At 43.9% G+C, this 12491-nt stretch overlaps 1 protein-coding gene across 1 annotated transcript; it reads left to right on the top strand.

Annotated features, from left to right (window-relative positions):
• The first annotated feature begins 3441 nt into the window (after window positions 1-3441).
• On the top strand, window positions 3442-11836 carry SAMD1 (sterile alpha motif domain containing 1). Its single transcript, XM_026676913.2, has 5 exons — window positions 3442-4305; window positions 5652-6021; window positions 6454-6544; window positions 7820-7928; window positions 9768-11836. The coding sequence occupies exons 1-5, from the start codon at window positions 3610-3612 to the stop codon at window positions 9924-9926; spliced, it is 1425 nt and encodes a 474-aa protein (XP_026532698.2). The 5' UTR covers window positions 3442-3609; the 3' UTR covers window positions 9927-11836.
• The last annotated feature ends 655 nt before the right edge of the window (window positions 11837-12491 follow it).

Here is a 12491-nt window from a genome sequence, read left to right as displayed (position 1 = left end):
GGTTGTTTATATACAAGTAAGAGTTACCAGAGAAAATAATAGCTACTGGATTCTTCAGTTTCTTAATTAAAAAAAAATTAAAATAGGACACTGGTTACCCCAAACTGGAAAATGAATTCTGCTTTGCTTCTGGAACCGTGACAAACACATGCCAACCTTTCTGAGCCTAATGACTTACAGATTTTGGAAACTGACCGTGCTAATTTGGGAGCTGTATCCCAACACATTTTGTTGGTGCCAAGTTCAAAAACACCGTCCTATGTCTGGAAATTGAAGTATTTCTTACACTTAATTCTGTTGCTGTGAAGACCTTGTTAGAGCTGGGCTACAGTGTAGGATAGACTAGAGAATGATGCCTTTAATCCAATGATTGGTCAAAAAGAAAAAGGTGATGGATTATTCTTGATAAAGATCAAAAATTACAAAGAAAGGCGGTGGTGCTAGCATTGTAAACTAAGAAACTGGCCAGCATTCCAGCAGCTTTTCCGAGCTATTGATTATCTTCTAGATTATATCTAGATTTCATTTTGAGAACGTGAGTGTTTTTTCCTATTTTGTAAAATGAGGTGGGAGGGGCAGCAACGAAGAAACTGGTATATCCAAATTAAAAAATTTCAATTGTCAAAACTTTTATAATAGTGTGTGTGTGCGTGCTTGTGTGTTGTGAACAAGACTTCCAATTTTTTTTATTTATGTTTTAAAAAATTTGAACATTAGAAGAATGTGAAATTGTTTATATTTGGAAAACTTCCTGCTAACAAATACTTAGGTATGAATCTGAAGTTTAAAGAAAAATTTAAGATTAGAAATGCTGGTACTAGAATAGCAAAAAAAAAAAAAAAATCCTACAGCACCCTTTCAGAACAACTGCTGTTAATGTCAGTTGATATTTTGATCATTTAAACATAAAAATGTATTTATTTCAATCTTTGAAAAGAAAAGAAAATGACTGAAAGGCAGTTCACACTTGATCACTTCCTGCCACTGAATCAGCTTATGAAAGGATGTATCTTCTTTTCCTGTGCATAGGGGGATGTAACTATTGTTGCTCACAGCCCCCATAACCACTAAATCCTGGCTCTCTACTTAGTTCAACTTCTAGTAGCATAAATGCAGTTATATTAAAATTATTTTGGAAACTTCACAGTGAACCACAGAATCCATATTTCAGAAAGCAAACTTTGGATCTGCCTTTTAACTTAACCCAAAATAGTCTAGTAGTGAAGAGATTCAGGTTCTCCTCCTCTCTTAGGCATGGAAGATGGCAGGATGACATTGGATTAATCATTGTCTCACAGCCCTAGCTTGGGAAATAAAAATAAATAAATATCAACCTGCACTGGACATGCTCTGTGTGGGTCTATAATTTTTACTGAAGACGCCATTCATCCTGCAGTGGATATATTTGGTGATAATCATGCAGCAAAGGAACCTTCTATATTATTAAGTATCACAAAATGTCATCTTATTTCTGGCATGAAATCAAATTATTTTAATTATCTTATTTTCTGCTGGTCATGATCTATTGGTAAAGTGAGACACATTCAGAAAATAAATAACCACCACAATTCAGACTGGAAACTTGGTTGTTAAGCAAAGTGTTTGCTGACTGTATTTATGATCTTCAACAACGCTACTTTTTTGTTATTACTGTAAGTGAATGGTCGCTAAATGAGACAGTTGCTAAACAAAGACTATCTGTGTGGCATTATTTTAATTTACTGTAGGCTGGTGGAGGTTTGGATCTGCAATTCTGACCAAATTCCAATTTTTCCAGTTTTCACCTGGTTGCTAAATCTTGGTCATATTAGAAAGTTGCCAGCAAACTCTAGTTCAGTGCTGGAGCTTTAGCCCAACCCTGAATCTAAGTAATGACCCTAAATTTTTATATTCAGTTTGTGAGCAATTCTTGATATGCTGAAGTGAAGATGAACCACCTATATCATGTGAAGTTTGAACAACTGAGTTGGAATATCAGTTTTTATATACTGTAGTCTTTTAATTGTACTTAAAATTCTAAGAAGAGATACTTGTGAATTTCCCTTCCCCCTTCTCTCCCCCCAACTGCTAACATAACTTGATTGGTGTTAGATACTATATAATTTGATGAGAAGAAACAGCAATTCTACTTCTGACAAACCTCTGGGAGGAAAATTGCTAGCTACAAAGAAGTATAGACTGAATACAGAGTTAATACATGAAAGTCTCAATTGCTCTTGTGTATCCAACCTGATATGCCAAATGATTGAGTATTCAACTTTCTGTGGCTAATATGAAAATATTAATTCAAATTTCTCAATATCTTGATTTTGTTTATGTCACCAATTATGTATAGATTCCTTATTTGAAGGTGGTGTAATGATTGGTAGAACAGATGTATATCTGACAAATGCAGCAGCTATAAAGTCTTTATATATAGTTTCACTTCTGTGATACACTAAACCTCTACTCTTTGTGTCCACACACTACACTGAATCACAAACTAGCCAACCATATTTTACCTTAATTTGCTATAGGATCCCCAACCAGTATGGTTAGTTTATACTTCAGTAACTGTTAATTCAGTAAGCCATGGTTAAATCAACAATGGGTAATGGGTGGGCACATATTTTTCAAGAAGTTAGGATATGAAATTCAGCACTACAGTAAAATCCATATTTTTACAGACACCTTATTTTTGTGATCATATTTGTAATCAGAAACAAATCGCTGCTTTTATTTTGTTCCTCTTCATACCAGGCATCTAGGCCTTGGTCCTAAGGAAAAGTAATCAGAATGCAAAGATAGAAAATATGGTTCAGATCTAGAAAATGAAGGCCACGTTCACCAGAGGGGAAAAGGCAAACTTAAGGCAGCAGATCTTTCTGTAAAGGATAGGCAGTTCCCCGCGTCAACTGTTCAGACCTCTAAGTATATTCTTTGTCTACGGCATTTACTCCAAATTAAATCTCATTACATCCAGCGGTGGACTCGTTTGGGCATCACAGAAGAGAAACTTCCGTGAAATAGGAAGTAACTATGACAGTAAGACGACATCAGGGCTGCCGAATCGGTTCGCTGTGGAGGAGGCGGGGGATAGATTTGTGATTTGTTATTTGGACTAATGAAGAAGGGCGTGGGACGAGAAAGCAAAGCACTGCAGAATAACGGCTAGGAGGAAAACTTCCCGTCGACTTGCCCGCTGAAAGACACGGTGCAAACTCCCGCTGCTATAAATAGAACAGACTTGGACCTCTCCCGTAGGATTGGGACTGACTTTTGACGGAGGCGGCCTGAGAGCGCCTTTTCCCTCCGTGCGGCCGCTAAGGAAGCCCGAGAATTCTCCTGCTCCACCTTAAGTCGCCAAGTGTAGGGAGACTACGGGAGGCAACAGCGCCTCCTTAAGCGGCTGCGGGTCCCGCTCGGGCGGTGTTGGAGGCGGCGGCGCGTGCGGCTGGGGGAAGGGGAGGGAGGAGCTCGCGCTGCCCGGACCAGCCCGCGCGCCGCCGCTTCCAGCAAGCAGCAGCGCCTGCCGGGTGGAGGGTCCAGTTCGCGCCGTGCGGACAAGGGCTGAGGCCAAGGCGGAGCGGCGCACGGGGGCAGCAAAGCCCCGGGGGAGGCGGCAACACCATGGCCGGCCCCCCGCCGCCGCCCCCGGGCCAGGAGGCGCCCCGCTACCAAGAGTGGATCTTAGACACCATCGACTCGCTGCGCTCTCGCAAGGCGCGCCCGGACCTGGAGCGCATCTGCCGCATGGTGCGCCGGCGGCACGGCCCGGAGCCGGAGCGCACCCGCGCCGAGCTAGAAAAGCTCATCCAGCAACGCGCCGTGCTCCGAGTCAGCTACAAGGGAAGCATCTCGTACCGCAACGCTGCACGGGTCCAGCCTCCCCGCCGAGGTGGAGCGCCCGCCGCCAGTCCGGCGGCCCCGCAGCGCCCGGCCCGCACTTCCCCGCCCAGCGCTCCCGCCGCCACCGCGACGCCCCGGTCCTCCCAGCGTGCTGCGCCTCGCGCAGAACCAGTCGCGCCGCCGCCGCCGCCGCCGCCACCGCCTCCGCCTCGTCGGACCGGACGGGAGCGACCGCCGCCGCCCGCCGCCCAGGAGGAATCCTCCCCCACTGATCAGCGAGAGACTGGGCGCAACGTCAGGGTCGCCCCACGAGTGACTCGAGGCCGAACACAGGAGCTGCTTCAGGAGGAGAGGCTGGAAAGAACCCGCTTGGGTGGCGGCGGCGGCGGCGGCGGCAGCAGCAACAGCGTCGCTTTGCCCAGGGCGGAGAGAGGCGCGCAGGCCCGGGCCCCCAACGCCAGACCATACAGGAATAAGGTGAGGAGACGCCGGGGCGCGCTCTGGGGGGATGGGTTGGCAACAGCGGGTGGCGGCGGCGACTGTGTCTGGCTTGGGGCGAAGGGGACGCACCGGCTGAGAACAGGTGAGGCTCTCCAAGAAGGAAACGGACCGATTAGAGTGCGCGCGCAGGGGGTGCCCGAATGTTGGGGGGAGGGGAGGGGCGCCAGAAAGCCGCCAGTTTGGGGGCGGGCGGGCGGCGCCCAACCCCCAGATGTTGTCGGTGGGCTCTCGGGCAGGTGTGCGTGTGTCTGGAAGGAAGAGTTGAGGGCAGCACCCAATCAAATCGTGTCGCACTGGAGGGGGCGCTAGGATTGGTGCGTGGTTTTAAACGGGGCAATATTCCCTCGTACGTTTCCGAAGTATTTCTGCAAGGTTAGGAAAACAGAGTCTGGGTTGGTTTTTGGCGCCCAGAGAACTTCAAGGTCGATTCTCAGGGGAGGGTGGGGGGGCGGGCGGACGACGCTCTTCCAACATAGGAGGGTTCTTTCTCAGCTCACCTGTGTGGGTGTGCGATCCTTCTTCCATAAGGTTAGTTTAACTGCCAGTGGTGTACATTGGGCCCAGAAGAGCGCCCCCTTCTACCCCCACTCCAGTCGTACCAGGCTCCATCTAAACACAGAACAAAGAGTCAGTTTGTGCTTGACCTAAAGAATTTGGTAACCTCCAATAAAGTCAAGAGGTGGTGGGAGCAGTGGTGACGGAAGGCGCTTGAGTATGGGTAAGCTGAGGTGGGGAGGAAAAGATCATGCAGGATGGATCGGGAAGTAATCACCTCAGAAATGTTATCCAGTTCAGTTAGCCTTGAAATGACCAAGGAGGTATTGGCATTTTTGGGGAAGGGGGGGAAATCCTGCCCCTTTTTTATTCTTTTGTTCTTTTTGCAATTCTTTAATTGATGAGAATGATCGCAGATTTTCGTAAAAGCTGCAGGTGGAAGCGGCAGTGGTTTAGCGGTACAAAATTCTCCCTGGATAAAAAGTTTCCTCTTCCTGCTTCAAGGAGCTTTTAAGCACATTGCTAGAGCAGTGGAAACATTTAAGAAGTTTCCCATCCCAGCACCACTTAGTCTGATTGCATCAACTGCCCTCAGAGATATCTGGGTATGTACAAGTGAAACAAAATGGCTCAGAAACTGCCTGGGTTTGGGGTATGAGATGTCTTATCCAAAGTAACGAACAATGCAGTGATGTGTCTCAAAAGTAGTTGTGCTTGCTTCCATGTGTGACTGTACGATAGATTATCATCTATCATCCCAATATGTCATAAGAATGCCAACTTAAAGTGTGTTTGCTGTTCTTATTTATTCTCTGTGATACTAATAGAAGGCAGGGGAGGAGATCAAAGGTGAAGAAGACGAAGACGAAGAAGAGGATGAAGTCTCCACTATGTCTGAAGGCTCAGAGGTGGCACAAGATTTTGAAGCCAGCAACTACAGTAGACCTGGGACAGGCCAGGTGAATGGTAACTGTAAGGACAGCAAGCATGGTGGGAAAGAGATCCCACCCAGCAGTGCCACCCCCAGAGACCTGCACTCCCTAGAGGAAACATCTCTGAACAAAGGATTGGAGCATTCTCAGCATGAAGGAAATGAGCAATGTCACACAAAGGCCTCTTGGCCTGGAGAAAGTGCCTGTCACCATCTGGGAGGCAGCAAGAAAGATGGCAGTGTCTATCAGCAACCAGACAGAGCAGGTATGGGTTAGGCAGGAAGAAGATGGGGAAATAGTTGCCTAAACTTGGCTTTTCTGGGAAACCTAGTAGATAGTAAGGCAAAAGATCTGAGATTGGGGGTCATTTAAGCGCTAATAATTCTGATATGGATTGGGTGATAATTTAATGTATCCTTGCATTGTATGTCAGCGTATATGTGTAGATCTGCAATAAATATGGAGACTCATTCAGTTTTAAGAATTATTAACTGGCATTCTAGAGTAGGTTGGAACTAGAACGGGGGGGAAGCAAGAATATGGTTAGTGGCATTGGCTATCTTGGAAATTAAAATATTCTTTCGATAATCACATTTTTCATTGCTTTTAAAGGACCCCAAACACAGTTCAGTCCAATTCCAGTTATACCGATACAGAACAAGACCTACCCCTGTTTGTTTCTCTGCTTTTTCTCCAGTGTCGCCAGCTGTTGCAGGGGCTGATCCCTCTGTGCCCTCATCTCCTGGGAGACCTGGCATCCAGGCAGATGGGAGACCATTCAGTTGCGTGTAAGTTTTGTGCAGAGATTGTTCTTCAATTATACCTGGTTTATTTATGATAAAGAAAAAGTGGATACATTTGAACCCGTCTTTTGCTACTATCACTTGTTTTTAGAGTCTAGAGCAGTGTTTTCAGCAATTAATGTAGATTGAAGATATCTCAGGGAGCTTGATCATATCTCACTTGCTCTACTTTTATAATGGTCACTGCCACCACACATTGACCGGTTCTAATGGCAACAACACCAAGGATCTAATATGCCCTGCCTTGGGAAAGGAAACTTGTATGAGAAGAAGATGGTCTGAAGAGGAGAAAGGTTATAAGGCCTCTTTGGCTACTGTCTCTGTGATGATTGCTAGAGGAAGTGAGCCTCCTCTTCCTTTCAGATTGCAAAATAAGAGCTGTGGGGTTGAAATAGCCACATAGGGGTTGTCTTGTTTGTTATCCTTAAAGTGTCATACCATGCTAGAATTCTTGATGTGGTGGTTGCTTCCAGTTGTTGGAGGAGACTCATGACTAGCCTGGCTTCAGTTCTCTTTGCCCTGGCCTGTTTGTTTTGTTGACCTCTATGGACTGGACTGGCTTTGCTTGCTGTTCAGAAACAGCATTTAATGCAAACTCCAACTGCAAACTTACCAAGCATGACTGGATGTTAACAATTGTAATGCACCTACACTGTGCCAACTACTTTATGCATTACCTTTTAGATATCATTAGAGCTAAGAACCAGAGTATTTGGCCATTCTGGCTCATGTGTACTTAACTTCACATTGCCTCCTTTAGGTAGCAGTAATGTAAAATGACAAGTTTTGAGCAAAGAGGGTGTCTTCACTCATTCCCAGTTGCAGAACATTGACCGGAGAGAGAATTGTCTTTAACACCTGCTTTCAGCTCCAGGCCAATAACTTTTTATATTCCCAAAGTTTTTAAGGCCATGTCCGTTTTGTAATACTCTTACAATTTTCTCATCTGTGGTATTTAATTTTCTTCGTTTTTACTTTAAGTTATAATCATAGCAGTGTAATTGCAAGCATGTGTATTCAATTGGTGCATTTTTCTACGTCTGCAGTAGATGCTTTAAGGCAGACTTAAACTTCTACAGAAAGATGCTATACAATTCACTTGTGATTTAATTTTTTCAGTGCAGTGTGAGTGCACATGCATAAGCACGCATGAACAATATAATACCCCTGATCTGGAGCTGATGAGGAATCCCTGGCTTGGAGAAGAAGCAGTGCAAGGCCTCTGATCTCAATTTTACTTTCTCCTGTCCCCCCCTCCAGTTCAGTGAAAGAGAAGCCTTCTGACCCCGTGGAATGGACTGTCAGTGACGTCGTGGATTATTTCACAGGAGCTGGGTTTGCTGAGCAAGCTTCGGCCTTTCAGGAGCAGGTGAGACCCTGGGGATCCCAAGAAAAGGGATTGGAGGATTATATTTCAGCTAAAGTGCTTATGAAATGGGCCCTAAAAGTATTGGCCTCTTTATTTTGATGGAAAAGGTGCTGGAACTCGGGAGTTTGGGTCACATTTGACTGGGGCAATTGCTTTAAAGATCTGGGTAAAGGTGCATCCAAACTTCAGTTATTATATGGCTTTCTTCCATGTAGTATTTCTGTCTGTTTCTTACTCTTGTGATTCTCAATGCCATTCCAGCCTCAGTATTTCAAGAGAACAACCTGCTTATAAGTAATTATATACTGTGTGATCACTGGTTTATCTCAGTAACAATATATTGTCTTATGTTTCATTTAAAAAAAACACCTCCCTTTAAAACATGGTGAAACTGAGATGAGAAAGCGGCCCCTCACTGGATGTCATTTGACATTTGTGGTCCTCCTGTTCGTGACTAGTTGTTTTTTTTTTTTTTTTTAGTTCAGGCTGTAACAAGATTTTGGTGCCTCTCATCAAAACATGTTTTCAGAAAGATCCCCCCACACCTTCTTTTGCGCCTCCTGACAGTTTCAACCACCTTGCAGTCATGCTCCCTAATTCTTTACTGTGGCCTCTTCGTTAGATAGCCTTTTGTTGGCTTCTTTAAAAACACAAATTTCAGTTTTGCACAATAAAGGCTTGAAAAAAAGCTTTGTGCTTTCTTAAAGCTCAGATTTTAAACCTTTTAGATCTTTTTTCTATCTCACATTTAGGTGTGTTGGGCAATTAAACCATTTTGATGCCTAGGAATCATAGGTCTGATCCTTGAACATACCTTAGACATTTCATACAGGGGAGCAAATATTCTATCAACTCCCCATTACAAGACTCAAGAAAATCAAATACCTATAAAAATATAAGAAGATGATATTATAGTTTCATTCATTGTTAGAGCACTATTCACATCCATCAATCCAGAACTGGCAAATTAATCTGAGTTCCAAGTTTGACAAGCCAGTCGAACTAATTACTGAATTATACTTCCACACTGGCAAAGTCTGCCAGCACACCTGGGGTGCCTGGTAACTTTAAGAGGGTAGGAATAGAGTGGCAAGCACTGACAAGGAGCTGGGGGGGGAGTGTATTGGGCCCTAGTCACCTGCCTTACTTTGCCTAATGGTGGGTTGGCCAAGCCAGTGCAGTTGGGTTGGTTGTTTTTTCGTTTTATTATAAATATGTTCAAAACTAGCAAGTGAATAAAATGTAAATGTAAATACAGGTATCATTTTCATGTAGCAACCGTTTACAGTTACGACAGAGATAAAAGTAACTAAGATTTCACTGACAATCTTTGCAGATCTGTAAAGCGAAGGAAGGTTGAAATGCGGTAAGATCATAAGCAGAGTCATAGTTTTGCTTAGCGACTGCTTTGTTTGAGGGAGGAGGTGCTGGTCCCAAGTGTGGTCACGAAAGAAAGATTAATAAAAGTGATATAAAAAAATCTAATTTAAAAAAGGCCAATATTGCAGAGAGATTAGTTGAAGTCATGTCTGTTTCTAGAACACATTTTCTTTAGTAAATCCCTGTGCTAAGCAGAGTAATGGACTAGATGTCTTACAGAGACAAATGGTGATTCTGTAATGGCTCTTCTCAGCTCACAGACGGGTGAGAGAGACGCATATATGTAGCGCATGTGTGTATGTATGGAGGGATGCCTGGATGCCTCAGTGTTGTTTTATTCAACTAGACTTGGGACTCTTCTCCTGCTTTGTAGAAAGGAAGAAACCTCTTCCTAGCAGGCTGCTGGTGCCCTAATCTCATGATGTTCTGTTTTTGTGTCCCCCCCTCCCCCGTCCCTAGGAGATCGATGGGAAATCTCTGCTGCTGATGCAGCGCACTGATGTGCTTACTGGCCTCTCTATTCGCCTGGGACCGGCCCTCAAGATCTACGAGTATCACATCAAGGTCCTCCAGCAGTGCCACTTTGAAGAAGACGAGGGCGACTCCTTCATGGGCTGAGGAGAACGGGCCAAGCCAGTGAGGGGGAGGGAGAGAACAACGCTACTGTCAACGCTACTGTCTCAGCCATTTCAGCCTTCCTTTGCCTCTGTGAAAACAAGACAACCGTTGTGGGGAAGGGCAAGGGTCCTTGTGGGGAAGGGCAAGGGCTTGGACCGTATCTGGTGAGAGGAGGGAGGCAGAAATGAGGACCCAGCTTCCGTGGCATCCCTATCCCGGGTTATCTGGTGATCCAAAAGACTGGGCTCAGAGGGCTAGAAGCTCACTTTCTTCTCTCATCTTGCCTATCTAACCCGACCCCAAGCTTTCCACTCACCATAGTGCATTGTCTGTTTGGGGGGAAAGATGAGGCAATATGGTTTTCCTCCTCTTCCCAATCTTCACCTGAGCTGAAATAATTTATGCTTCAGCATCCAAATGGCTTCTCCCTTCCCTCTCCCCAACAGTAGCATTTGATAGCCCTGATTGCTCCTCCTTCCTTTCGGTGATTGGTAAGAAAGAGTTTGCTGGAGGTACCGGGAGGTTTTAATCAAATAGCTTTTTATTCTCTTTTCTGTTCAGGTAGCCTTTTCTTCCAATTTTCATGATTGTTGCCCAGAGTCGGTTGCTTTTTATTATTTTTTTCTTCCCCATTTTTTAAAAATACAAATATTTAAACTGGAAAAAAAAAAAAAGAATTAGTATTCCCACATACCTTAGCCCTCTATGAAGGGTAATGGAACCGCTGAAATGACTGTATGTTTAAAGGGCAAAAGTGTGCAAGAGGGCTCCAGATTTTGGGTTCTGCTCTAGGGAGAAGTGTCATCTGGTAATCAAGTTTTGGAAAGAAGAAAGCAAGTGGGGGTAGATTATCTTCTGTCTAATCCATAGATGGGAATAGACTTTAAGGGTTCCACCTTAATTTTCAGTATTGTAATCCGTGGGATAAAAGCGCGGTAACCTTTACATAATCACCAAAAAGTCTAAAATAAATGTAGGATTTATAGATGGGCTCTTTCCGGTGGGCAGAGAGTTATAACTATGTGCGTGCGTGTGTATGTATTTTCATTAGCAGTGTGTTCTTATATAAGGACTATAGTAGACCATACCACTAATATTAATGCTTTAGGGGCATAGAAAAGAATAGAGAATGGAATTGGCCAGAACCATACTTTTTTTCCTATCAAAAATCCAGGTGATGGTTTTCCTGTCTGTAGGATTGGCCTCTTCCTGTTTAAGCAGGCTAAGTCCTAAAAGATTGCAATGCCAAGAGGACACTGTACAGTATTAAGAATTATTCTTGGTAAATTTGTAAACATCAGGTGATGGAGGCGTTCTGGTGGGCACCTTATACAACATTTCAGATTCTTGGTGGTTTTGAAGACACGTTGTACTTAATATTGGCTAGGAAACATCTGTTTCACAATTGCAAGTCAGTTTCAGCTTTGCATTAAAAACAATGGGAACTTTATAGAGGATGCGGACAACTCTTTAGAATAGGATCTTAGACTGTGTACAGAACATCATTTCCAAAACTCCTCATTGGAGAATCATGACAGATCACTTCAACTGATATAAATTAGAAATGTAAAGGGGATCTTACTGAGAGTGAGAAAAATTTATATCTACTCTGTTTAGTTGTGCATTAGGAACAGAAAACTACATAACTGCAAAGAGAGAAGGAAACTTCAATTTGCTTAAAAGGAAGAATGCAGATATGAGCACACTGAATTTTATGTTCTCAACGTTTTCCTTTGACCCACGAAGGCTAGAAAATTATACTTTGAACTTTGATAACAGAGGTTCTTGATGTTTTAGCACAGAAGTGCCTCAGGGGCTTACATACTGGCTACACATTGCTCTCTATTGCACTAGGCCCTATTTTTTTTGTCCAGAGCTGGGAATAAAAAAACTAAAATTTTTAAGTTCTAACAAGTCTTAACCCCTTGTATTTTGTCTATTAGAAACTTGCTGTGTGCAAGCAATAATACACAATGCAGCGTAGGAAACAGTGGCTGATCCAGCAGCAGCTGGAGTGGCTTTTGATCTTGTTCACTCCTTTTGGTAATAGATATGGAGCTCTTGGTTCACTCTTACTCATTCCAGACAAAATGAAAGATCACTGTAATAGGTAACTAGAAATATAGGTATATATTATACACACACATACCAGTGAGGCCAAAATGAAATGAGATGTACTGGTGTATCTTAAACGTTTAAGGAGCAGCTTAAGGCATACTTTTGCAATGAAAGATTAAAAAGCTGGTAGCAGCTTTGTGTTGATACATACATGATTTTTTCCCTCAGACATAAGACTAGTATGTAATACTTGTGATTATCATACGCTAATGACAATTCATTATGTGTGTGTGTGTGTGTGTGTGTGTAGGTCTAGGTGTGTTCGGGTCTTTTCCTGTGTAAGAGTATCTTGGCGACGTTTCGGCGAGGTCCCACTCGCCATCCTCAGGCTGGTGCTTTCGGCTTTGTGCCAGTGCAAGTAGTGTGGCACAAAGCCGAAAGCACCAGCCTGAGGATGGTGAGTAGGACCTCGCTGAAACGTCGCCAAGATACTCTTAATCTTACACG

Source organism: Notechis scutatus, chromosome 2 (assembly GCF_049901735.1).
Source record: "Notechis scutatus isolate UNSWTSFEM ecotype Mainland chromosome 2, rNotScu1.2, whole genome shotgun sequence".
NCBI lineage: Eukaryota > Metazoa > Chordata > Lepidosauria > Squamata > Elapidae > Notechis > Notechis scutatus.
Note: the sequence above shows the minus strand (reverse complement) of the source record. Positions and strands in the feature narration are given on the sequence as shown.

Bases quoted from the DNA above. Each gene is read 5' to 3' on its own strand.
- SAMD1 (XM_026676913.2), top strand. From the start codon at position 3,610: ATGGCCGGCCCCCCGCCGCCGCCCCCGGGCCAGGAGGCGCCCCGCTAC. The intron at 6,022-6,453 runs GTATGGGTTAGG...CTTTTTCTCCAG, and splicing joins TCAGCAACCAGACAGAGCAG to TGTCGCCAGCTGTTGCAGGG. The intron at 6,545-7,819 runs GTAAGTTTTGTG...CCCCCCCTCCAG, and splicing joins GGGAGACCATTCAGTTGCGT to TTCAGTGAAAGAGAAGCCTT.